General features: G+C 37.5%; 1 protein-coding gene across 1 annotated transcript; it reads right to left on the bottom strand.

Moving 5' to 3' along the window:
* Positions 1–10,197: 10,197 nt before the first annotated feature.
* DR1 (down-regulator of transcription 1) lies at positions 10,198–26,778 on the bottom strand. Its single transcript, XM_090269745.1, has 3 exons — positions 25,836–26,778; positions 17,436–17,599; positions 10,198–11,349 (listed from the first exon to the last, which is right to left on the bottom strand). Exons 1-3 carry the CDS (start codon positions 26,053–26,055, stop codon positions 11,203–11,205), a joined length of 531 nt encoding a protein of 176 aa, XP_090125871.1. The 5' UTR covers positions 26,056–26,778; the 3' UTR covers positions 10,198–11,202.
* Between the last annotated feature and the right edge of the window lie 543 nt (positions 26,779–27,321).

Below are 27,321 nucleotides of genomic sequence, written 5' to 3'. Positions count from 1 at the left end.
GATATCAAACTATACTACAAAGCCACTGTAATCAAAACCGCCTGGTACTAGCATAAGAACAGACATCTAGATCAATGGAACAGAATAGAGAGCCCAGAAATAAACCCGGGTCTATATGGTCAACTAATATTTGACAAAGGGGGAAGGAACATAAAGTGGAGAAGAGCCTCTTCAACAAATGGTGCTGGGAGAACTGGACAGGGATGTGCAAAAAAATGAAACTAGACCACCGACTTACACCAGAATAAACTCAAGATAGATCAAAGACTTAAATGTAAGACGTGACACCATAAAAGTCGTAGAGCAGTGGTTCTCAACCTTCCTAATGCCCAACCTTTTAATACAGTTCTTCATGTTGTGGTGATCCTCAACCATAAAATTATTTTTGTTGCTACTTCAAAACTGTAATTTTGCTACTGTTGTGAATCGTAACGTAAATATCTGATATGCAGGATGTATTTTCATTGTTACAAATTGAACATAATTAAAGCATAGTGATTAATCACAAAAACAATATGTAATTATATATGTTTTCCGATGGTTAGGCGACCCCTGTGAAAGGGTCATTCGATCCCCAAAGGGGTCGCGATCCATAGGTTGAGAACTGCTGTCCTAGAGGAAAACAGGCAAGACAATTTCAGGTACCGTATGTAGCAATATTTTCCCTGATACATCTCCTAAGGCAAGGGAAATAAAGGTAAGAATAAACAAATGGAAGTACATCAACTAAAGTGTCCCTGCTCAGCAAAAGAAAACATCAGCAAGATGAAAAGGGAACCAACCACATGGGAAAACATATTTGCCAATGATAACTCAGACAAGGGACTGATCTCCAAAAGTTAACACATCTCAACACCAAGAAGACAGCCCAATTAAAAAATGGGCAAAGGACCTGAACACTTCTACAAGGAGGATGTACAGAGGGTCCATAGGCATATGAAAGAATGCTCAACATCACTAGCCATCAGAGAGATGCAAATAAAAACCACAATGAGATACCACCTCACACTAGTCAGAATGGCCATCATCAACAAATCAACAAACAAGTGCTGGCGAGGATGTGGAGAAACGGGAACCCTAGTGCACTGTTGGTGATAATGCAGACTGGTGCAGCCATCATGGGAAACAGTATGAAATTTCCTCAAAAAACTAAGCATGGAACTGCCTTTTGAACCAGCCATTCCACTGCGAGGATTATTCCCAAAGAATCCTGAAACCCCGATTCAAAAGAACCTATGCAACCCTATGTCCTTAGCAGCACTATTTGCAATAGCCAAGTGCTGAAAACAGCCTAAGTGCCCATCTGTAGATGAGTGGATTAAAAACCTGTGATACATTTACACAATGGAGTACTATGCAGCAGAAAGAAAGAACTCCTGCCATTTGTGATAACATGGATGGAACAAGAGAGAATTATGCTTAGCAAAATAAGCCAGGAAACTAAATAAAAATACCATATGATATCACCTGATACAGGAGGACCAATGAACACAAACAAATGTACAAAATCGAATGAGACATGTAAACAAGGAACAGAGTAACAGTTATCAGGAGGGAAGCGGGGCGGGAGAGAAGAGGGGTAAGTAGAGGAAGGGTTTAGTAAAGGAACTAGTATAAATAACCCATGGACATGGACAACAGGGTGGTGATTGACTGTGGGAGAAGGGGTGGGCAGGGGGGGGAGCAATGGGGGAAAAAGTGGGACAACTGTAATAGAAAAACAATAAAAATAAAAAATAAAAAATTCCAGAAAAGGAACTAAATGAAATAGAGATAATCTATCAGATTCAGAGGTCAAAATACTGGTTATAAGGATGCTTTAGGAACTTAGTGAGGACCTCAATAGCATTAAAAATATCTAGTCTGAAATAAGAGACACATTAATTGAAATAAAGAGCAATTTACAGGGAAAAAACAGTACAGTGGATGAAGCCAAGAATCAAATCAATGATTTGGACCCTAAGGAAGCAGAAAACAACCAATCAGAACCATAAGAAGAAAAGAATCCAGAAAAACGAGGATAGTGTAAGCAGCCTCTGGGAGAACTTCAAGTATCCCAAGATTCACATCATAGGGGTGCCAGAGGGAGAAGAGAAAGAGCAAGAAATTGGAAATCTGTTTGAAAAAATAAAAGAAAACTTCCCTAATTTGGTTAAGGAAATAGACATGCAAGTCTAGGAAGCATAAAGTCCCAAATAAGATGGATGCAAAGAGGCCTACTTACAGACACATCATAATTGAAATGCCAAAGGTTAAAGATAAAGAGATAACCATAAAAGCAGCAAGAGGAAATAAGTTAAGTTACCTACAGGGGAATTCCCATTAGACTGTCGGATGATTTCTCAAAAGAAACTTTGCTGGCTAGAAGGGACTGGGCAAGAAATATTCAGCCCTGACCAATGTGGCTGAGTTGGTTGGCCATTGTCCCACAAAACAAAAGGTCGCTGGTTCAATTCCCGGTCAGGGTACATGCCTGGTCTGTGGGTTCGGTCTCCAGATGGAGCATGTGCAAGAGGCAACCAATTGATGTTTCCCTTACACATTGATGTTTCTCTTTCTTTCTTTTCTTTTCTTTCTTTCTTTCTTTCTTTCTTTCTTCTTTCTTTCTTTCCTTCTTTCTTTCTTTCTTTCTTTCTTTCTTTCTTTCTTTCTTTCTTTCTTTCTTTCTTTCTTTCTTTCTTTCTTTCTTTCTTTCCTTCCTTCCTTCCTTCCTTCCTTCCTTCCTTCCTTCCTTCCTTTCTTTCTTTCTTCCTTCCTTCCTTCTTCTCTCTCTCTCTCTCTCTCTCTCTCTCTCTCTCTCTCTCTCTCTCTCTCTCTTTCTTTCTCTTTCTTTCTTTCTTTCTTTCTTTCTTTCTTTCTTTCTTTCCTTCTTTCTTTCTTTCTTCTTTCTTTTCTTTCTTTCTTTCTCCCTCCCTTCACTTCTCTATAAAAATAAATAAAATATTTTAAAAATATATTCAAAGTAATGAAAAGCAGGGACCTACAGTCAAGATTGCTCTACCCAACAAAGCTGTCATTTAGAATTGAAGAGCAGATAAAGAGCTTACCAAACTAAGAGTGCGTCATCACCAAACCATTATTATATGAAACGTTACAGGGGCTTATTTAAGAAAAAGATCAAAACTATGAGCAATTGAATGGCAATAAATGCCTATGTATCAACAATTGAATCTAAAAAATAAACTAAGCAAACAAGAAGAACAGACAGAATCATGGATACAGAGAGTGTTTTGATGCTTGCCAGATGGGAGAGGGGTGTGGGGGAATGGGTCAAGAGGTGAGGGGATGAAGAAGTACAAATAGGTAGTTACAGAATAGCTTGGGGATGTAAAGTGCAGTACAGGAAATGGAGTAGCCGAAGAACTTAAACTTAGGACCCATGGACATGAACAGTGGTGTGAGGGAGTGTGGGAGGGGTGATTGATGGAGGGGGGCAAAGGGGGAAAAACTGGGACAATTGCAATAGCATAATCAATAAAATATAATTAAAAAATAAATCTATATACTCAAAGACATGCTTGTTAGGGACCAAACAGATACTTGCATACTCATGTTTATAGCAGCATTATTCACAATAGTCAAAAGGTGAAGCAACTCATTCGAAGACAAATAGGTAACAAAATGTGGCCCATACATACTATAAAATATTATTCAGTCTTAAAAAGGAATGAAGTTCTGATAGATGCTATAACGTGAAAAAACCATGAAAGCACTATGCTAAGTGAAATAAGCCAGATGCAAAAGGATACATACTGCATGATTCCACTTATATGAGTACTTAAGTATTGTGTAATTCTTAAGAGACAGAAAGAATAGTGGTTACCATGAGCTGGGGGAGAGAAAGAATGGGGAGTTGTTTAATGGGTACAGTGTTTCTATTTGGGCTGATGAAAAAGTTCTAGAGAAAATGGTGATGGCTGCACAACAATATCAATGTACCTAATGCCATTGAACAGAATACTTAAATGCTTAAGATGATACTTTTATATTAAACCATAACAAAAACAATTTTTTAATAATAGCATGCTTGTTAAAAATTGCACATAGTAATGACACAGTATACCTAATCTACTTAAACTGGGTGTGGCTGGGATCTCTGGGTGAAAAGTAGGGAGATATTTAAGAAATGGACTTGAGTTAGGAGATGAAGGGATCAGCAGATGTAAAGTCAAGAGCCACCTTTAAGATCTGACTGTGGAAAATACGTTTTAATCCTGGGTCTATTTTCTCCAAATCACTCTATCTTTTTCCACTGCGTGTTCATTCCAAAAGATGTTCAATTAAGTCTTTTCCCAATATCCTATCCTAAAAGTAAAAACTTAAGATGTTCTAAAGCAGGGGTTCTCAACAGGGGGTGATTTTGCCCCTCAGGGGACATCTGGCAACGTCTGGAGACATTTTTGCATTGTCACAAGGTTGGGAGGATGTGTTACTGGCGTCTAGTTGGTATAAGCCATGGTGCTGCTGAACTTCACACAAGGCACAGGATAGCCACTCACGACAATGAATTAACTGGCCCCAAATGTCAATAATGCTGAGGTTGAGAAATCCTGTTCTAAGGTTTTATTAAATTACCTAATTTCTGGTAGAAATTGGTAATAAATTATTGCCTTTGCTTCCCTACCTTTTCTTTTCTATTTACATCTTTTACAGGAAATGGCAAATCTAAGCACATGTGCTAAGGGTAGGTCTTTTATTCTGAGGAAATAGGATAAGGATCAGTGTAGTAGCTTTGATGATAAATGGGGTTAGATGAGAGGAGGCTATTTATGCTGCCATTCTTTTCACCCTGGCCAACCCTACCCATGATAACTCTATACCATGTGGCAGGGTGACACATTGAGGGGGCCAAGCTGTTGGGGACAGAGAAGAAACAAACAAAACAGATTTAAAAAATCCAAGTGAAGCCACTGGAAGGCAGTGCCTATGCTATCTGAATTGGATAATTCTTCATGAAGGCCATATAGATACGAGGAGATATCCATGTACCTAAATAAGGCTTTAAGAAAAGTCTTTTAATTCGATTAAAAATTTAAACCATGAATTTTCCACAACTAAGCATACTATTTATAAACTCAACATACTATTTATAAACTCAACATACTATTTATGATTATCTAAAACTTGTGTTTCTTCTGAGGAGCAATAACCTAGTATGTACATAATACTGCTGGCCCTGGCTGGTTTAGCTCAGTGGATTGAGCGTCGGCCTGCGAGCTAAGTGTCGCTGGTTCGATCTTCCAGTCAGGGTACATCAGAGAAGGAAAACTCTGACTCCAAAAAACCTCCGCTGCCTTGCGGCATACCTCTTCAGGGGAAAGGCTAAGGGAGTAAACCCCGACAGAAAATCCGGAGCCGGAGTCCCTAAGGCGGTTTGACGTTGTAGTCAACACCGGCAACTCCTGCAGCGCACCTGAACCCAAGCTGTATCGACTCCATCTTTCCCTTGGACCCTTCAGCTGCGAAGAGAGGGGGGGTCTGCTGCATGGGCAATAGCAGACCCTCCATATTACCCTGCCCAGGCTCTGTAGCTTCAGCGTCATCGCAAGATGTCGATTCAACATGGGAGGAGACAGATACCGTGTCACTCCCGAGTCGGACTGCACAGCCATTCTCAGCGGTGCAGATAGACTCTTAAGAAGCTACACCATCGTCTCTCGAGACGGACGGCTGCCGACGACGACATAATACTGCTGTGTCAGTAACAAGAACAAATACTTTTGCTTTTATTTTCCCTTGTATGATATTAAATAAGAACAGACCTGGTGTGGCTGATGTGGATAAACGAATTGAGTGCCAGCCTGCGAACTAAAAGGTCGCTGGTTCAATTCCCAGTCAGGGTGCAAGCCTGTGCTGCAGGCCAGGTCCCCGGTTGGGGGCGTGAGAGAGGCAACCCATCAATGTATCTCTCACACACTGATGTTTCTCTCCCTTTCCTTCTCCCTCTCTCCCTGTCTCTCTAAAAATAAATAAGAAATAAAATCTTTAAAAAAAGAAAAAGAAAAAGAGAACAGGCCTGCTGTAGCGAGTATAACACATTTGGTATAATTTAGGTATTCTGAGAAATTCGTTAACACTCTTAAGGCCGTTAGACCATTAGAGATTCATTATTATGGTACACATTATTGCCTTCTTCCAAACATTTTGGAGAACTGACAAGTACATACTAAAACTGAATACATGCACACCCCATAACCCACAGCTAATCCCTGGAATCTGTAGATGTTACCTTACATGGCAAAAATGACTTTATAGATGGAATTTAAATTAAGGATCTTGAAATGGGCAGATTATCCTGGATTATAGAGGTGGGTTCTAAATGTAGAAACAGAGGAAGATTTGACTATGAAGAAGAGAAGATGATGTGATAATGAAAGCAGAGGCTTTGAACATGGAAGAAGGGGTCACAAGCCAAGTAGACATGCAGTCACTGGAAGCTGAAAAATGGCAAGAAAACAGATTTTCCACTCAACCCTCCAGATTAAGGAACTAACTGTGCTTATATGTTGACTTTGGCCTAATGAAACTGACTTGGACTTCTGATCTCTCCGATTGCAAGAAAATCAGTGTTGTTTTAAGTCATTAAGTCTGTAGTAATCTGTTACAGCAGCATCAGAAAACCAGTACACAGCTTCCAGCCAAGAGGGAGGCATAGATAGACACACTTTGCCTGCTTGCACAACCATAAGAAGGGTAACAACCACCTCAAAACAAAACAACAAAAGAGAACTGCCAGAAAATCAAACTGCAAACAACAAAAGATTTTAAAAAGAGATATTCATCCATATGAGTAGGAGGGGTGGAGCCGGGGAGCCAGGGTGGAGGGCTTGATGTAGCAGAAGTGGGGTGGCAGTGGCAAGGCTGCAGCCCGTAGAACAAGTGGTCCCGCATTCACATGTGGCAGATAAAAGCTGTGAGGGACACCTGGGTAGTGAACCCAGCCCCAGGCTAGACTGTGCATGTCATGATTCCAGCACTGAGAAAATAAAGTCTCATAGCTTCTAGTTGTGAAAATCAGTGGGTGTTGGGGTGGTGGAAGAAACTGCTGTCTCTCTGGAGATTCAGTTTAGAGGACACCCATGGCCCAAGAACATATGCAAGCCCATTCACTCTGGGAATTATCACCAGGGCAATAGCTAGAGAGGCAGCAGTTGCATACAGGAAGTGAGTGAAGTGACGGGAAAGGGGTAAGTATGAAGCAGGTGGCACTGTTCCCTCTCTGACCCCTCCTCTACATAGAGCGCCACAAAGTGGTGAAATGGTCACCCTGTGCTGAACACCTAAGGCTCTGCCCCTTATAATATAACAGGTGTGGCAGCTCTACCTAATACAGAAGCAAACACAGGGAGGTTGTCAAATTGAGGAAGACAAAGAAGTATGGCCCAAATGAAAGAACAGACAAAACTCCAGAAAGAGAAGTAAATGAAAAGGAGATAGTGAACCTATCATATGCAGAGTTCAAAACACTGGTGATCAGGATGCTCAGAGAAATGACTTGAGTATGGCCACAAAATAAAGGAAGAAGTGAAAGTTATACAAAGTGAAATAAGAAAAATATATAGGGGACCAACAGTAATGGAAAGGAAGATGGGATTCAAATCAACCATTTGGAACATAAGGAAGAAATAAACATTCAACCAGAACAAAATGAAGAAACTAGAATTAAAAAATATGAGGGAAGTTTAAGAAGAATCTGGGACATCTCCAAAAGTGGCAACATCTGAATCATAGGGGTGCCAGAAAGAGAAAAGGAAAAGCAAGAAACTGAAAACTTACGTGAAAAAATGATGAAATAAAACTTCCCTAATTTAGCAAAGGAGATAGATATACAAGTCCAGGGAGCACAGAGAGTCCCAAACAAGTTGGACCCAAAGAAGGCCACTCTGAGACACACCATGATTAAAATGTTAAAGGCTAAAGATAGAGAAAATCTTAAAAGCAGCAAGAGAAAAGAACAGAGTTACCCACAAAGGAGTTCCCATAAAACTATTAGCTGATTTCTCAAAGAAAACTTTGCAGGCAAGAAAGGACAGGCAAGAAGTATTCAAAGTGATGAAAAGCAAGGGCCTACAACCAAGATTACTCTATCCAGCAAAGCTATCATTTGGAATGGAAGGGCAGATAAAGTGCTTCCCAGAGAAGGTGAAGCTAAAGGAGCTCATCATCACCAAGCCATTATTATGTGAAATGTTAAAGAGACTTATTTAAGAAAAAGAAGATCAAAACTATGAACAATAAAATGCAAAAAACTCACGCTATCAACAACTGAATCTAAAAAACAAAAACAAACACAAACTAAGCAGACAACTAGAAGAGCATCAGAATCACAGATATGAAGATCATTTGGAGGATTATCAGCGGGTAGGGAGAGGGCGGAGAATAGGGGAAAAGGTACAGGGATTAAGATGCATAATTGGTAGGTACAAAATAGACAGGGGATGTTAAGAATAGAAAAGGAAATGGAGAAGCCAAAGAACTTAATATGTACGACCCATGGACATGAACTAATTGGGGGGTGGGGATTGCTGGAGGGAGTGGGGTACTGGGCGGAGGGGGGCAAGGTAGAGAAATAAATTGGGAATAACTATAATAGCATAATCAATCAAATATACCTAATAAAAATAACCCAGTATAGTCACAAATATGAGTAAAAAAATAGTATATTATATATGATACATTTACATAAATAAAAGATAGACAAAATTAATCTATGTTTTATTAGTCTGAATAGTAGTTACTTCAGGGGAGGAAGAAGAAGACAATGTTAAGATAGGAACAAGAGGAAGGCTTCTGGGGTGCTCATAATGCTCTGTGTCTTGATCTGAGGGCTGGCAATATGAGTATCCTTAATTTGTGAAAATCCCTACGTGTATTTGTATTCTTCTATATGTATGGTATACGCAGGTTAAAACTGGTGTCTTTTCAACACTTAACAATCTGAGAGTCTGCTAAAAAAGACATATTCAAGGATGTGGGGAAAACTACTCACTAAAAGGTAACTTTATTTCTCAAGAATGCTAAAAATTTGTTTCTCTCTAAAAGATTAAAAAAGTAACAACAGACAGAACAGTGACTTTCAATGCTAAAAAAGACAAGCTAAAAGTAAAACGATGCTTAATTAGCTTTGTTATACCTGGACCCTAGGACTGTAAGTTACAAAAATACAAGTAAAACCACATTTTCTAAAATAACAGTAAACAAAGGAGAAAGTCAGGTGTTACATACCAAATGATCAAAATGTCTTTTGGGCCTAAGATTCTTGAAACTAACAAAAATGTTAGTAACAGAAATCTGCCATTAATTTATATAGATCATTAAATATAAAAACAATTTATAAAACACATCAGAATTTTATTGCTTGAAGAATACAGCATATGAAATCACAAGAATGTCCAAATGCAAAGTCACTAGGCTTCAAACATATAATACATTATCAGATGCAGTAAAATATTAATTAACCTGAACTCTGCATCAGAAAAAAAAGATACGGAAAAATACCTAAGTTGTTTACTTAAGAAACAGATCTATACTTAAAGTAGCAAGTTAAGGATGTTACAGTACAAATTAGAAAAGCCAACACTTATTAACTTACTGTTTCTTAGACTAGACTACCTTTGGTACTTAAATTTAAAAAAATCCCTTCTATCTTGTCCAAAGCACTTTATAGATAGAATATTAACTTCAACTTAAAATATTCAGCAAAGTTAACTTTTTTGTGGTATGGGGAAATTGTATGTAATAAATGTATAATAACATTTCACTTTTTCTAAAACTGCAAAATATGATCGTTAAGAAATCTAATACTTGTAAACTTCACTTAGCTCTCCAATTAAAACTGGAATCCTGGGCAGCCACAAACTATCCTTGGGCTTGGTGAATACAGAAATTTAAATGATTTGGCAACTGACAAAGAAATTCAGATTACTTCATACTATATTAAGTGGCTTTTCCATTCTGTTTCCAAATACAAACAAGATGCCATTTCTTCAACAACATTGGATTCCTATAAAAATCACTACCATACTTAATTAGAACCAAATTAAAGCTTCCTCCCTTTTTAATGAGCTGGTTGAAACTACTTTTTATGCTTCATATAGGGCTGATTAGTTAATACAGGTTTTTTAAAACAAAACAAATCATTTTTTAAAGCTCTCACTCTATGATGGAGACAATGATCCCATTTCAAAGAAAGCATCTAGTCAGAAAATATGAGAGTAATGCTAAAAACAAACAATAAGTAAACTATAAGTTAAATTACAAAAAAAATCCCTCTTTTACAGCAAGCATGCTCGTTAACTTTCATTTCTTTCCCCCAGCAAAGGTTTGAATATTCATTAACCTCAGTTCAACTGATGCAAATTAGGCAATTGTTTCACAAGTTTCAATAAACATGGATAGACTAAGCAAGTAATACTATTGACAATCATCGGAGTGAAATTGTAAGAATCATGACAGTTCTCAAAAGTGGACAGTCTTTGAAATGTGATAGTGTAGCTCAGGATGAATTATACCATAATAAAACAGTAGTTTTTACCTCTACATAAAAAACAAAATCAAAAATATAACCCACCAAATTTATACAACTAGCATTGAACATACCCCTTCCTAGTTTTTGCATGTCCTATTTTGAAAATTTTTCAAACAAGTATATTTTATGAGTGTGTATGTGTGTGTATATATATATGACCTGTATATATACTCATTTTAAAAGACAAAAAAATCAGATCCTATAGAACTGAAGTCCTTGTTTTTTTCACCAATCCGATCTAATGTCCACTGCATTGCACAGCACCCCGCCACCCAATAATTTAAAATTCCCAATTTTTAGTTCAGTTAAAACGGCAGAGGAAATGAAAATGGACATTTAGAATTTCTGTATAAATTTCACTATATTTTTATAAAGTTGAGGTTTTTCTGTAACACTGTTTATTGATGTATAGAGGATTCACTGCTATCTAAAATCTCATAAACACCATTAAAAATTCAAAATGGATATTATACTGAACTTTAAATTTTCAACAGTTCAGAGACAGTTTTTACATGAATAGCACACAATTGATGAAAGTTAACAGCAGACATCCCTAGAATATCAGTGGCAGGTCCACCAAGATGCATACAAAATTACAGATAAGCATTTCTTTCACTGTTTTCTTGTGCAGGGAAAAACATTTATAGAGGAAACAGAACCTCAACTCGTGAATTTCAGATATCATCATCATCTTCTTCATCCTGAGAAGATCCTGCCTGGTTAGATGCACTGGCTGAGGCAGCAGCAAGTTGTGCTTGTTGGGCAGCTTGCTGCATTTGAAGCCATTCCTGCTGGGCCAGTTCTGCTTGTTGCTGTCTGGCCTAAACACGAAAAACATAAAAACGAATAATTTTTTAAAAGCCCACAACATACACACACTTTAAAGGTAGATTATTAAACCAACTGCAGAATGAGTCATCAAATTTGAATATTCCCAACGATCAGACAGGGTAGGGCAAAACTGGGTTTACAGTTGTGAGTACACAAAACTCAGAGCTCATTTTTGTATTAATTTTTACTAATGATTGCATTATTTCCCATATGAACTACTGTAAACCTACTTTTGCCCACCCTGTGTAATTGTTGTGCACCTAGAGAACAGGAACTCTATGAGACTGGTTCTCTTATACATAATCCCCCCTTTACGTCACATAATTTACGACCTTTGTTTCAACTGAAGAAGCTGAAAAAAAGTTGACAGAAAAATCACAATATTCTCTTTTTGGTTCCTTTACTTGTGTTTCTGTCTTCCTTTTGTTTCACTTGATTCTTCTGTCCTCTCAACTTACAATTTTGATGTAAACATTTTTCAATCCACAATTTTTTTGGTAGTTTAAAATCTCCCTACTACAGTACCCCAAACACTTAGGAAAAAGTACTATACATGAAAGCAATAGCTGTCTTGATATTTCTTTTAAGTTTTTATCACAGCTAATGATATATATGTATCTCTGGATATATACACCTCTCTTTTTCTGTCCCTCTCCCTCCTCTATAAATACACTAAGGTGCACACCTCACACACACACAACCTTCCCATATACACATTAGTGAAAAGACACCAAGGACTGAATTTAAATGGGGTAGTTAAAAATCCATTCATTTACTATATCTATCTATCCTCTATAAAAACCACAGGATGCATACATAGGCCATACATGCACTGTGGCAATAGGTAATATCCCTTCTCAATTTACATGCACTGTTATAACAGCGGAGACTCCTTCCCAATTTAATTTCATCCATTAGCAGAAAATCCACATGAAGAAAGGAAAAAAAGTAAATGTTCTTGAAAAGATCATATAATTTCCCATTAAATACTATCAAAACAATGCTGTTTCTCCCTCTCGACTTTTCTCACAATTGTTCCTTAAGCCTGGCTCGTACCCTCCTTTATGCATGGCCAATTCCTAGCCACCAGGAAAAACACAATCAGTTAGGCTTTCTTGCTCTATTTCCCATAAGGCATCATTCTCTATGCATTTCCACAGTTTGTTCTCTAATTATCTAAGTACATATCTTTTTTCTCCTCTAGACTTGAGAATAGAAATTGTTTTCATATTCATTACTGGATTCCGAGTACATAGGCCCCCGTATTTTGTGAGCGAATGCTTTGTGAAAAAACCTTGATGCACAGAATAAGCTCTACACTCCTAACTTCTCTTAATAAGCTATCATGAATTTATTATCCAAATATTTTAAGAGGAGAATTCTAATCAGGTCATTATTATACTTTTAAAAATCATTTAATTGTTACCATTTAGGTCTGAATTTCCCAGCCCGTAGAGTTCAAGGTACTTCAAATTACTGTCTGCTACAACCTATCACTCTATAATCTTTTTTTGTAACATGTACCTTGTACAAAAAAATAAAATAAAATAAAATAAAAATACACCATCCCTCACATTTTTGCTATCTTTATTCATGCTGATATTCATTCTATTTGAAATTTCCTGATTTTCACCTACTAAAATTCCACTCTTCCTTCAGGTCAAACTGAAATACTATTTTTCCATTAAGTTTTTTTCCCGATTCCTCCCATTAACATTCAGGATCTAATCAGGAGATAGAAGTAACACTAGTTAGGAAAACAGAAAGGATGTAGTATTTGTTAACCAACTATAAAGTTAACAAGGTAAATGAAAAGGCAAGAAAAAAACGCTAAGGTATCATGCAGGTAGCAACTACAGAGAGCAGCCCCCAACCCTAAAACAAGGGGAACAAGGGAAAAGCCTGGAATTTTTAAAACTTAGGAGCTTAGAGAAGCAACCCATGAACTAAAATTCAGACCTCTGAAGAAGAGGCATAGATTGACTGGTACTAGAATCTCTGGGCTTGGAGGAGAGCCCCAAAGCTTGAGAGTCACATCCTTGAGGAAGAAGATGAATGTCAAGCTGGTTCTGTAAGTAATAGAGAAACTGCAAACTAGATTCAATTACTGCCTCAGGAAAAAACTGATGCAGCCAGGAGGAAAATGCATTGCTAGCTTGCTCAAAGAAACTCAAAATTAACAGGAAGTAAGAGAAAGAAGCCCTGGTGATCTCCTTCTACAGCCCTCTACTGGCATTAGTCTAACAGCAGTCAGCTAGAAAAGTGGAAATGTTGTTTGGGGGTATGCTAGGCCCTGTCACAAAGTGGAGCATGGAAAGACGGGTTTGAGGCTGAGACAACACCCTTACACCCAAAACTGACTATGATGTCTCTGCACGTGGGTTCTCTTTATATCTTCCTCATGATAGTAGTCAGCCTCATATTACAGTTATTCGTCGTCGGCAGCCGTCCGTCTCGAGAGACGATGGTGTAGCTTCTTAAGAGTCCATCTGCACCGCCGAGAATGGCTGTGCAGTCCGACTCGGGAGTGACATGGTATCTGTCTCCTCCCGTGTTGAATCGACATCTTGCGATGACGCTGAAGCTACAGAGCCTGGGCAGGGTAATATGGAGGGTCTGCTATTGCCCATGCAGCAGACCCCCCCTCTCTTCGCAGCTGAAGGGTCCAAGGGAAAGACGGAGTCGATACAGCTTGGGTTCAGGTGCGCCGCAGGAGTTGCCGGTGTTGATCACAACATCAAACCGCCTTAGGGACTCCGGCTCCGGATTTTCTGTCGGGGTTTACTCCCTTAGCCTTTCCCCTGAAGAGGTATGCCGCAAGGCAGCGGAGGTTTTTTGGAGTCAGAGTTTTCCTTCTCTGATGTACCCTGACTGGAAGATCGAACCAGCGACACTTAGCTCGCAGGCCGACGCTCAATCCACTGAGCTAAACCAGCCAGGGCTATTACAGTTATTAGTGTGCCTATATTATACCTTCCCTGCAAAAACTTTTTTTGTTTAGGAAATTACAAACCAGGTATTGTCTCAAATAACTACTTTCCCCATTTTTATGAAGAAATATGGAAGATAGTTATTCTAACACAGGCATATTTACTTTTGTGACAGGAATACCCAGAGTTCAAAATAATTTAAGAGTGTCTCACAAAAAACATTTTAAGAGTTCATAAGAAAATTGTAGGGCAAAACAAATATGTGAATTTATCAACTTAAGAATACCTACTCTGTGGCCTAATCAACTATAAATACATATAATTTCATAGCACAGAAAAAACTCAAATAATATCAAGTCTCTACACAGGTTTTATTGCAAAGGTGCATGCTCTCGCAGTTTATTCAATGATCTGCAAAGGCACATACTGGTTATATTTAAAATTTAACTGACTCTTAGGTACCATGGCTCCATATCAGCTTCCATACTTTTCTCTCCCAAAATGAAAGCATTCCTATGCCCTTAAAATCATTGTCGATTGATAAATTGTATTTGTATTCATTCCCACAAATTAAAATTTTCAGTAATATTTCTTCTAATTTCCTTTTCCCCTTCAGACTCTTACCCAATCCATCCCAAGTATTTTCTTTCTAAAATGGGAGTGTGAGAGGTAAGTAGGCATGTACTTCCTAATTCATTTCTTCTTTTGGAAGTTTTCATTATGTTTTAAGATTCTCAGTTTCACATACTAAAATGACTCACTTATAATTTATAGTTCACTTAAATCTTGATTCTTAATGTTTCTTCCTTTCTAGATAATTGCTGCTAGCAGTGAAAGACAGCCTCAAATAAGGCTACTGTTGTGTATTTAAAATAAAGTCTAAAAGAAGTGAAATAAAAGTGATGAAAAAGACGCTGTATTTACTTATCAATTCCTTTCAGATTTAGGACTTAAGTACTTTGTGTTCTAGGGAAGCACTAGGGAAGTTCTACCTCTCTGCTAACTTTCCTCACTAAACCAAAGAATCTTCACCCATAGATCAGGGCAAGAAAAAAGGGTCACAAGAAAGAGGAAATAAAAAGCAAATGACAAGGAGAAAGAGGTGGAGATAAATTTGTCAGGTAGTCAATTATTTCTTTCATTCATATTTTTGCCCTGTTTGAAAGGAGAAAGCATGATCCACTTAAAAATCCCTAAATAAATTTAAGCAGATAAAATGGTGACTAGAGCATTAGCATGGTATTGTAGAAAGAGCACAGGTTCTAAAGCGAGAAAATATGAGTTTGAATCAAGACCGTAACACTTTCTCACTGTATGAATGTTCCTGTTTTATTTGTTTAGCTTGATCCTTCCTAGTGAACTAATCTCTGTAATGATAGGAACTATGTGTGTTTTGCATACTGTTGTAAGCCCAGCCCTTAGCACTATGTCTGGTAAATAGTGAGGACGTCACTAAGTATCTGTAGAACAAATGAATGAATAATCTCATGCAAGTTTCTCCATCTCTGAGTCTGTTTCTTTCTTTCCTTTTTTTTTTTTTTTTTAAATAATTTGTTTGTTTGTTTATTTTTAGAGAGAGGGGAAAGGAGAAGGAGAGGGAGAGAAACATCACTGTGTGGTTGCCTCTCATTCGTGCCACCACTGGGGACCGGACGTGCAACCCAGTCATGTGCCCTGACTGGGAATCAAACCAGCAACACTTGGTTTGCAGGCTGACGTTCAATCCACTGAGCCACAGCAGCCAGGTCTGAGTCTGTTTCTTAATGTATAAATGGATATAATATAATTTATAATTTATATTATACATAAAAACTCTTCAAAGTGCCCTGGCCAGGTGGCTTAGTTGGAGCAACGTCCTGAATACACCAAAAGGTTGCAGGTTCAATCCCTGGTTGGAGCGTGTATGGGAGGCAACTGGTTGATGTCTTTCTCTCCCTCTCCCTCTGCCCCATCACCCACTCTCCCTGCCAGCTTCCTCTCTCTCTAAAAAAAAAAAAAAAAATCAATAAACATATCCTTGGGTGAGGATTAAAGAAAAAAAGAAAAAAAAAACCTCTGCAAAAGTATCTAGCAGAGCATCTTTTTCCTTTCATCAAATATTTCACTTGACTCCCTCTAAGTGATTTGCAATAGTAAAGAATCAATAAATGATACCTATTAAGGGTTTTAAAAGAAATAATTACTCCTTCTTTGTTAGTTTATATTCAGATGGGTTATAGCACTGTCAGCATGTGTTCAAAACTGCCTCAGGCTCACAGAGACTTGACCATGTACACTCATAGGTTATCTCATAGCTTGTTGTGAGGATTAAATAAAGTAATACAGTTAAATTACTTGGCAACATAATTAAGACATGGTTAGAACTCAATAAACGTTTGTAAGCTTTTATTTTCTTATTAAAGTGCTAATCTGGAATAGTTACCTAAAATGAGACCTCCCAGTTCTCATGGTAACTTACAGTAACTGGTAGGATATCTTACTTCTATTCAACCCAAAACTGCCTTACAATTTCAAATGAGAGGCCAGATCTTAGCAGGAAAAAAACAGCCTTACCTTTTCCCTTCTTTAAAAAAGAAAAAAATGGGGTAATATCAGCACTTGGGTACTAATGCTTCACAGAACTGTACAAAGCAGGAAAGAAGTTTTCTCCCTTTCTCTGCTCCCACTGGCCCTTCAAAAAATTTTAAGATTAGAGGGTTTTAAATGTGTTTTTAAAGATCTAATTTAAGTACAAAGTAGATGGTAATCAGATTTTCCTTATGTGCCACTCATAAATTTTGACAAAGTATTTTCTCACCAACCCATCATTTTAAATCTTAAGACTATTTCGGTATACTTTTCATTCTTGTAAATAGTCATTCTGTTTAAAAAAAAAGAAAAAAAGAAATCAAAGTAAAATCTCAGTAGTGATTTGGAGTCATTCTCCTTAGAAAACAAGTTGCTACAAATATTTACTTTTACATAACTAGCCTAATAGAGTCAAACTGGCCATCTCTAAACATCAGACTATATGATCAAATAATCAACCCCAGAAATAAAACCCTCTGAGGTATGTTGATTTAGGAAATTATTTAAGAAACCAGTCTTATTTCTATTAGCAAACAGGGTATGATTCAGATGAAAATAATATAAAATCCATCACTTACTTTTGCAAATAATTCCTGTTGCTGCCTCAATAACTCTTCTTCAGGAATGCCAAGGTTTTCCAAACGAGAATTGGCCTTTCTTCTTTTTAATGCTACAGTCTTGCATTCTTGTAAAACTTCTTTTACTTCACTAATATAAGAGCCAAAGCCCAAACTTTCTAGGGCTAGGGAAATGAAAATATGAAAACATGGAAGAATGTTAGAACACAACTTTTCCTCTACTTATGGTACTTAAAAGTTTTTGTGGGTCTTTTTTTTTTTTTTTTTTTTTTTTTTTTGAGGAGGAGGAGGAGGAGTACATTGCTGTTTTCTAATAATTTTACCTATTTTTTTGTTGCATAGCTATTATCTCGATGGCTATGACAAAGTATTTTATCAACTTTCTTAGATTGAAAATTAGTTAAAACTTAACATTTGAAGGCATAAGCTTCCTTCGTTTTTCCCTTTCTTTCCAATTTTTTCAAAAAAGCACTTCCTGTGAGATAAAAAAAAAAAGTCCAATGTAAGAACATGTGGTTTTAGTAAGAAAACTTTTCCTACACCACTCATAGTAAATCAAACATCATTAAGTCAGTCACTTACTCAAAGAATACAAAAAAAAGCAAATATTTGGAATATACATTTGTTAATAGCACATTTTGTGCCATTTGGCTTAGAAAAAGTAGGCTTTGGTAACATGCTCTAAATTTCAGGAGGATAGGCTGAAAGAATAGATAAATTCTTTTGTCTAATATACCAGCAGGAACTATTTTTAGCAAAGACATTCAAACTGCCAAGTTAAGAAATACTGGTGGAAATAACTTATGAAGTTCAGCACTTATATTCAGCCAACAAGTTTCCCTTGAAAATAAAACTTAACAGGAAGCACTATTAAAACTTTTCAAATAGTGTAGCAGAAACACTGGGATAAAGGACAATTATAAGGATAGAAGAAGCATTAACAAAGAATTCTTTTTTTCACATTTTGAGAACAAACCTTACAAGAAGATGTACTCTCTAAATGCTTTCTATACTTGAGAAAAACAAGGCATAAAATTTTCTTTTGGCTCATAGTATTTGAAATTATATTGTATAGCTCTACATGTTGACTAAGACCCTACAGGCATATTTTGCTTTCTGAGCCAATGATGAAATAAAATAGAGGTAGTGAAAAACACAGTAAATGAACTTAATTTAGTTCATCAGTTCTTGTCATCTTTTAACAATTATGATGAATCAGACTGCCCTCAGTAAAGATGCCCTAAATTCTAACTTCAGGGATTTGCTCTTCAGGGAAAATGCCGAATATGGCTTTACAAATCCACATTCCCACTGTAAGCTATGGTTTTTAGGACATAAATGATTTCAACTTAAATTATTTCAAATGTTAATCTAGTCTCAACAATCTTCTTTAGAAATAATCTGATACCATCAAGCAGAGCACTGTTATTTGGATTTTGATTAAGTTAACTTACTGATCCCACCTTGCCACCCAGAAAACCAGACACATATTACTCTGAGCTCTGTATATCAAATTAACCACCGTATAATTCTTGACCTGAAGGAGCTTGGAATATAGTGGGAAATTAAGTGAAGACTAGGCAGAATGCATTTTTTACTTGAATTAATAGACTGATTATTTTTTAAGTGTCAATGCTAGATGCCAACATTTTTTTCTTTTTTCTTTTTTAAAGGCACAAGCATAATAGTGTATTTTCAATACTACTGATTGGAGACAATATCAAAAGAAATCAAGTGAATAGTTTAGGATTTCCTACCATATTGTAAAGAAAATCTTACTTCCTTAGCCCTATATCGAAGTCCCCCAGGATCTAGCCCCACCAACCTTTCCAGCTTTATGTCTGCCACAATTAAATCCCTGCGTACTTGTACTAAATCTGCCTGCTCAGTGTTTCCCAGCAGGCTGATGGTAATGCATTCAAGGCCTAGATCAAATTCTATCTTCAAATTAAGTTTTCCTGATCCTCCTAGACAAAAGTAATTTCCCCCTTTTGAAATCAGATAGATGTAGAATTTCAAACTTGGTTGTCACTGCATTTGTATTGTAGGACCTTGGATACGTTGCTTAACATCTCTCAGCTTCAGTTTTCCATCTCTAAAATGAGAATAGCATTTATTCCATAATACCTCCCTAGAACCAGAAACAGTACAGCAGTTAAACATGTAGGCCCTAAGGCTGCCCAGGACTGACCCCCAGGTCTACCTCATATTAGCTGTGTGACCCTACGTAAGTTCCTTCACCTTTACCTGTAAAATAAGAATAACACTACCTACATCTCATCAGATCAGGTTGCTATGAAGAATAAATGAATTAATATAAATAAAGAACTTATAACAGAGGGTGGCACAGAGAAAGAGCAAAATAAAATACTATTATATTTAATTAGTTCTAGGGTTGTAGGAATCAACAAGTACCGTATTTTTCGCTCCGTAAGACACACTTTTTTCCCCTAAAAGTGGGGGGGAAATGTCTGCGGGTCTTATGGAGCAAATATTGCGTCAGACCATGATGTGTATTACCTGACCTGTCAGCAGTGGCGACAGCTGTTAGAAGAGAAAGCAATGGGCCCACACGAAACCCCTGGGGACACTTAAATGTCCCATTTTACTGCTGAATCTCAGGGCGTCTGGTCAGTATGAAGATAGCAAAGAAAGTGGTATCAGTGATTGTAAGCAACTAAGCTTCATAAATTCTGACACTAGCGATGATGAGTTCTTGGGTTCCCAGAGAACTAGAAGAGTATTTGAACTTTAAAGTCTCTCCTCATTTGTTAATGACAGTAATGATGTTTCTTAATACCACTGTTGACTGCTGTTCACTTCACATGGTTGAAATATTATTGTTATATTTTACTAAACATTTTAGTGCACCATTTGGCTCAGAATATTTTTTTTCTTGTTTTCCTCCTCTAAACCTAGGTGTGTCTTACGGTCAGGTGCATCTTATGAAGTGAAAAATACTGTAATTAATCTAAGGCATTAAATATAGTGTCTAGTACACAGACGTAGCTTAACTGATTTAAGACCATGTCTTATTCATATTTATTTTTCTCTTACATTTAAAAGAGTACCCTAACAAGGATACAGGACCTAAATAAATATATAGTTATGCACTATCAAACCTAAATTCAAGTTGAACAAATATATTTATAATATAAAACATTAAATTTACAAAATTAACAAATGAACACAATGGAGTTACCCCTTTGAAATGTTATGAATTACTAGATTAAATATTTTAAAAAATTCATTCCAACCTACCTTATACCATGGAGGATGTGGGTTAAAAATTAACAAAGACAACTCACCTTTAAAAACATCTAAGTTTGAGAGCACTGTTTTAAAAAAATTTTGCAAGTAAATCCAAGGTTAATATTTAATATTAGTCAATAATCTGCTATTTATAAGTACTGTATTCTCAATAAAATGGTTTAATAGGAGCAGCTATAAATTTAAATTAAAAAATTGAATTGCCTTTAATCCAAATTTTAAATACACTTTGGCTAAAATATTAATAACTGGATATAAACTCCTAAACAGGGAAATATTTTAAATCATTTCTTACTATGTAATAGTAATCATTCCCACTTTACACAAAGGAGAATCTTAAAGGATAAGGGAAATGGCTCTTAAGAAGGGGCACTATTTATGTTTATGTAGGTTATTCAATGCACAACAGTACCATATCTAAGGAAGGCCATTCGTACTGTAAAAATCACAGATCTGTATGTTTATAATATAATGTTATAATTTGTATGTTAAAATCTGTGCCTTTTCTGGCAGATGGTAGTAAAAATTTTCAAGGAGGAGCGCCTTTTTCTAATATGTACAAAAGGACTTTATGGACTGTTGATGGCCCTGGATCTAAGGACCTCAAAGTAAAAGCCAAAAATAATTTTTTTTTTAAATTTGTGGGTAAAATATCACTTGTTCCTCAGAGGTCTGGCTGCTACTTTCTGCCATTTATCTTAAAACTGTGCCCAGAAAAGTGCATGGGGAAAAATTACTTAGCACACTTTTCAATTTGAAAGAGATGTTAACAAGATACCTGCTTAGAAAAAAATATATAAAAACTTCTACCAGCAATAATATTTGTAATACAGGCTTATTTTATTGTACAAAAATGATATAATCCTGAAAAGTTTGGTTATAACAAGAATTTGTTTGAATTATGAACTTTATACTTCAAAATACAATGGATGTTTTCCATTGAAAATGTTATATAAAACAACATTCTCTAACTTCTCTATTTTATTTCGTTTGTATGTTGAGGAAGGGAGGGATGTGATGTTGTGACTTTTTGGCTCATTAGCCTGGTAAGGTTTCTGAAGACCCTTAAGAACCATGTCCTCTATGGTATCACTACTCCTGGAAATTTGGGATGATGAGAGACTGATAGCAGAACAGGAATCTAGCACAGTGCCAAAGTACACAGCAGTATCCAAAAGTAATTGGTGGGCAGCAGAAGAAAAATAAAAGGTATATCAATTTTAAGAAAAAGAGTAAACTCCTAAATTCAAAAAGTACTGATTATGTGATAAGTTGTGTAGTGCAAATTAAGTGTCTCTCTGGAAAAAATATCAGTATGGATGATTATTTAGGCAATACGATATCATTCTCATTCTCATTATTATTACAACTCTACAATCACTCAGATCCTCTGATTTCAAAACTACTTTACATCCACTTTCAAAAACACACTGTGGCTTAGGCTTTAGAGCAAAGTTACTCAGTGTATTCCGTAGACTTGTGCCAGAATTGCTTGTAATGGTTTATTATGACTTAAGTATGGAAAACCAACGTAAGCACTTAAGAAACGTCACAGCAAAACTGTAACTATGTGAGGTGATGGGTGTATTAACTAACCTTACTGTGGTAATCATTTCACAATACATGTGAAATAATTTGAAATATATCACATCATCACATTGTACAACTTAAACTTACACATTGTTATATGTCAGCTGTATCTCAATAAAGGGAAAAAAACCTTTATAGCAATTTGACAAAGTAATTTTATGTCTACTGAATGTAACAACAGAAAATATAAATATTTATTTATACCTTTTTCTATTTTTCTAGTGATCAATTTTTATTGTATTTTACAAAAGTACGAGAATGAGAGGGACTAGAATTTTTAAAAAGGCACTTAACATAGATAGCTTGGAGCAACTCTACTGCTGAAGAAGCAAATCCTCAAAGGCTTTTTCAAACTTTCACTACTTTCAGTTACTCCTCTCACAAATGTGAAAAAAATGTAGCAAAAGGTTTAAAGTGCAGAAAGAAAATATCACTTAAAATACTCTTACTTACACTTTAAGGTTAAACGTAACAGACTTTCAGCTTTGTATTTTAATCAGAAACACTATATGAATTAAAAAAACTATTATTTATTGTAACACTTCCCGTAAGGTTCTCAACCCTGACTGATTCTCAATAAATTGCAAGTTATACCTGAAACCATTAAGTATTATTTATACATAAATGGGAAAACATTTAACAAATACGCCTATGGTGACTTTCCAGCTGTAGAACTTGCAGCTCTTCACTGTCAATGTCAATTCTTCCCACAATGTAACAGAATATGTTAAAACTCATTGAAGAAAATGTGTTCATTGAAACGAGCAATGGAATAAAAGAAACACTTCAGAACTCCTTCTTTATGTGTATCTGTGATTGTCAATACGATGACGTCTGCTTTCTTAAACTCAAAATAAGCAAGACATTTAGAAAAAAATTTTTAATTCAACTTTATATAGTATTTTACAGATTTATTGGCAATAAAATTATTTCAACTTTAACTTGAATTTTACAGAACTGACTTAAATGCTTAATTTGCTATGACAAGATAAAGCAAAGTGGCAAGTGAACAACAAGTGAAATGCCCTGAAGCAAAAGCTAGTTCATTAAACTTGTTACTTAAAACTCCAAACTTCAATCCTGACCAGTGTGGCTCATGGGTTGGGCATCATCCCTCAAATCAAAAGGTCTTGGGTTTGATTCCTGGTCAGGGCACATGCCTGGGTTGCAGGTCTCTGAGAGGTAACCAACCTATGGATGTTTCCCTCACACAGCCATGTGTGTCTCTCTCTCTTTCTCCTTCCCTTCCCCTCTCTCTAAAAATAAATAAGACATAAATTAATTAAAAAACTCCAAACTATTCTAAAACATTATTTCACTTGGCTATATCCTACATTCCTAAATAATCAATGCTGACAGAAAGTGTAAAAAATGTTATATCTACCATGATTTACCTAGCTTTCCAGTTAGTCTGTAAAAACATACTTTAAACACCTAAAATATACTCACGTTAAACATATCTTTTTAAAAATTTTAACCACTCAAGACAAAAGAAATCTTTAAAGTGATTAATATGAGACTAATATGAGATTGTAAATGGGTAAAATCTATTTCCCTAAGTGGGGAGAATTTGGGGCAAAAATTGTAGATCCTTATCCACTAAACAATGTCAATGTTACATGGGGGGAAAAAGGTAAATTTATAAGACTATAACAAGTCAATGCATGATTTTTTTAAATTAATAAATCATATTCGGTACACAAAGGAAATGCTTTCACTGGAACTTAATGACTCATATAGTAAAGTGAATTTAACATACTCCAAAGTGGAGGCATTTAACACACTGCTTCCTACAGCTGCACTTTAATTCCATCATGTCAGTCAGAAATCTAAATATATCCTAGAAAAGAATAAACTACTCGAGAAGACAGAGTGTAATGTGTTATTAGGTTTTTGGAACAATCCCCACTTCTGTGATATAAACAAATGTTTAGGCAGAACCTTTAGACATTTTTTGCAATTTCCATTAGAACGGCAATATTGATAAAAAGAACTTTTTTTCTTTTTTATGAGTTGTAAAAGGAAATTATAGCTATCTGTGTTGTATAATCTTGTGAAGGACTTATGACAACAATCACATATTCAATGTAAAAATAAAAACCCAAGAGAAAAAAATAGACAATTTGGCTTTGATTTTACCTGTCAGGATATTCAGCATACCAAACAAGTAGAAAAAAAACAGTAGCTTAAAAACCAAATATACTTTTTCCTAGGGATTTATTTTCTCCCTATGTACTAAAATGGAAATGGCAGAGTATATTTTAAATTTACCTTCCACACATCATTAAGGACCAAAAATGAGTCATTTAATCCTTTTGTCAATATTGACAGTAAAATATTGGATATGGGGAACATGAGCAGATGTGTTCTCTACTTCAGAACAACAGGAAAGTCACCCTTTAAAAATTTAAGTATAAAAATAAAATAGCAGACAGCCACTTGCCTGCCAAATGATTAAAATTAACCATGACTGTTTTTTTCAAAAGCAATCAAGAAATTGAGAGAATTTTAACTGGATTATTACCAGACAAGTTATCACCTCAAGCTAAATAAAACTTTTTCATAACAGTATATCTAAATGCTTCCCAAAACATTAAGACTAGGAAATATGTCTCCCCATCCCTGAAACAAATAATCAAAATATGGTCTTCAAAACCCTATTACTGGACTAAATCCTTTCCAATTTAAGAGAGAGGAAATTGTTGAAACTTTCAGAAGCGCTTGCGCATACATCTAAATAGTAATGGTGGCGGGAAAGAACAGGGAAATGTTCCATGAAAAAAAAAAAAAAAAAAAACCTCTTACAATCTGTTAATACAAGCTTTGAAAATTTATATCCGTAGAACAAAGGAATATACACAGAAGGAAAAGAAAAGGAAAGTAAGAAAGATAAATAAAAGAGAAAAAGAATATTCACCACTTTTTTTACAGAATATAACTGGAGTGCTTTTGGTAACTAGGACCATTAAACTTTTTATTTTTAAAAAACTTTTTTTTAATTGAGAGAGAGAGAAAGAGGAAAGGGAGGGAGGGACAGAGGGATGGAGGTGTGGGGAAAGAGACAGACACGTTCAGAAAGTGCAACTTTTCCTCCTAAATAGTGAAAAGACCGGTGAAGGGATGCTGTCCCCACTCATGTTTGAAGTTCCTGTCTGAATTCTAATTTTCCCAGGGAGCACTTCTGGATCCCTTTCTCAGTTGTCATGATCTACGTTTCACTTTAGCCAGGCAAAAAATCCTTGTTACGTCGGCTTACCTGGCTGTAGGTAAATTGAAACTACTACTAAAAACTTTACCTTTGGAGATGTTAGCTGACCGAAATGCTTACAATCCTTACTCGTACTGGCTGGATGAAAAGTACCACGAGAATACTACAAGGGATTTTCTTAAGGCATCCGCTGCCTCCATGCCCGCGTGGCTATTTCATTTCCCAGTACTGAACAGGGGAGAGGAATGAAGGCTTTGCCATGAACGGGTGATGCGACTAGCAAGCTGTCCCCAGACCCTCACTTAAACAAAATTCCACACGTTAACACTTACCTTGTATGACATGCTCTGGCGAGATGGTCTTTTTTTCCGATTTGTTGCAAATCTCATTGGCTTCGGAAGATATAAGGTGAATGAATTCGGTGCAGCAGTTCACCACCAGCTCCCGGGCGTCGTTGGCCACCCGGACATTGGGGAGAGTCTCTTTGATCATCTTATTGATAGCAGCTCTGGGTATAGTCAGATCATCATCGTTGCCAGATGAGGAAGCCATCGTGTCTTCCCGCCTCTCGGGCTCCGACTTTTAAAAACTCCCCAGTTCTGGTCCACTACTCCACAAAGGTTTTTCAAAAGGCTGCCCTCGGAGGGATCCCGGGGACGCTATGAGTAGAGGGTGCCGAAAATGAAGGGGTGGAGAGCTGGCACTAGAGGGCGGGTAAGACCCGTGTGTGAGATTTAGGGCGATGGTGGGAAGAAAATCGGGGAGCTGAGGATTCTGGGGGCAGCACTGCCCAGGTCGGGAAAGGAAAGCAAGGTGGTCAGGAATTTGAGCACTGGGGAACCACCTTCGTGTATCGTCAGAGAGGAGGGCGCTGTCGCCTAACCGGTCCCAAACGGCGCCGGAGCACAGGCAAGGTCCAGGGACAAGGGCCTCCCTGCGGTACCGGGCGGACACACAGAGGACTTGGGTCTACAGAGCCCCAGCCCCCGCTGCCGCCGTCGCCAGCAGCCGTTGCCGCCGCTTCGGCCAAACCATCCTTCAGACACCCATGCCGCCGCCTCACAACATGTCGGCCGCAGCAGCTGCCGGAACCCGGGCGGGCGCCTAGGAACGAATACGGACAGAGTCAGGCACAAGGGAAAGGGCACTGGAGGCCGCCGTGGCCGTTTAGTCCCAACGCAGATCCTGGAAGCCGAAACCGCGGCAACGTTGGTCCCTCAAAAGGCCAGAGAAGAAGGTTTGCTGGAAGCCTCTCCCGACACCCTTTGCGCTACCGGAAGCCTCACCCCCCAAGCCCCCTCCCTTCCCGACCAAGTTCCGGGTGTGACTGTCACCCTTCCCCCACCAGCGGCGGCGGGAGTCATGGCACCTCGCGGTCCCCAGCTTCCTCCTGCCTGGGTCCCGGCACGCGCCCCGCGATCCTGCGCCTGTATCGGAACAGGAGCCGGGCGAGCGCGCGCCTCGCGGTACCGGAAAGCCCCGAGCACGCGCTTGCTCTGGGGCTGCCGTGCCAGACTGTGCTTTGGGTGGGTGCATCGCCTCAACAACTGAGGCCTCAAGACCCTCTCTCTCCCAGCCTTGTACCAGGACAAAGGAGCGCTGGATTTCGTTGAAAGAACTTTGCTGTTCCTCAAAGAGCCCGAATTAAGGTTGAGGAAGAACAAGGCCTGGGCTGTGGAATGGGTTCTGGAGAAAGCAGAAGCCCGTGTGCCCGCCTGTTCCAGCACAGTCCGGAGGAAAAGCTTTTGATGGTACCTAATAGACGTTATTGGAATCAAAGCTCTCAGTGGTCCAACACAGTTTCATTTTATGGGAAAC

Source organism: Furipterus horrens, unplaced genomic scaffold, assembly GCF_987537825.1.
Source record: "Furipterus horrens unplaced genomic scaffold, mFurHor1.1.pri manual_scaffold_3, whole genome shotgun sequence".
Lineage (NCBI taxonomy): Eukaryota > Metazoa > Chordata > Mammalia > Chiroptera > Furipteridae > Furipterus > Furipterus horrens.
Note: the sequence above shows the minus strand (reverse complement) of the source record. Positions and strands in the feature narration are given on the sequence as shown.

Bases quoted from the DNA above. Each gene is read 5' to 3' on its own strand.
- DR1 (XM_090269745.1), bottom strand. From the start codon at position 26,055: ATGGCTTCCTCATCTGGCAACGATGATGATCTGACTATACCCAGAGCT. The intron at 17,600-25,835 runs GTAAGTGTTAAC...TCATTTCCCTAG, and splicing joins GCCAGAGCATGTCATACAAG to CCCTAGAAAGTTTGGGCTTT. The intron at 11,350-17,435 runs GTAAGTGATGGA...TTTCGTGTTTAG, and splicing joins AACAGGAATTATTTGCAAAA to GCCAGACAGCAACAAGCAGA.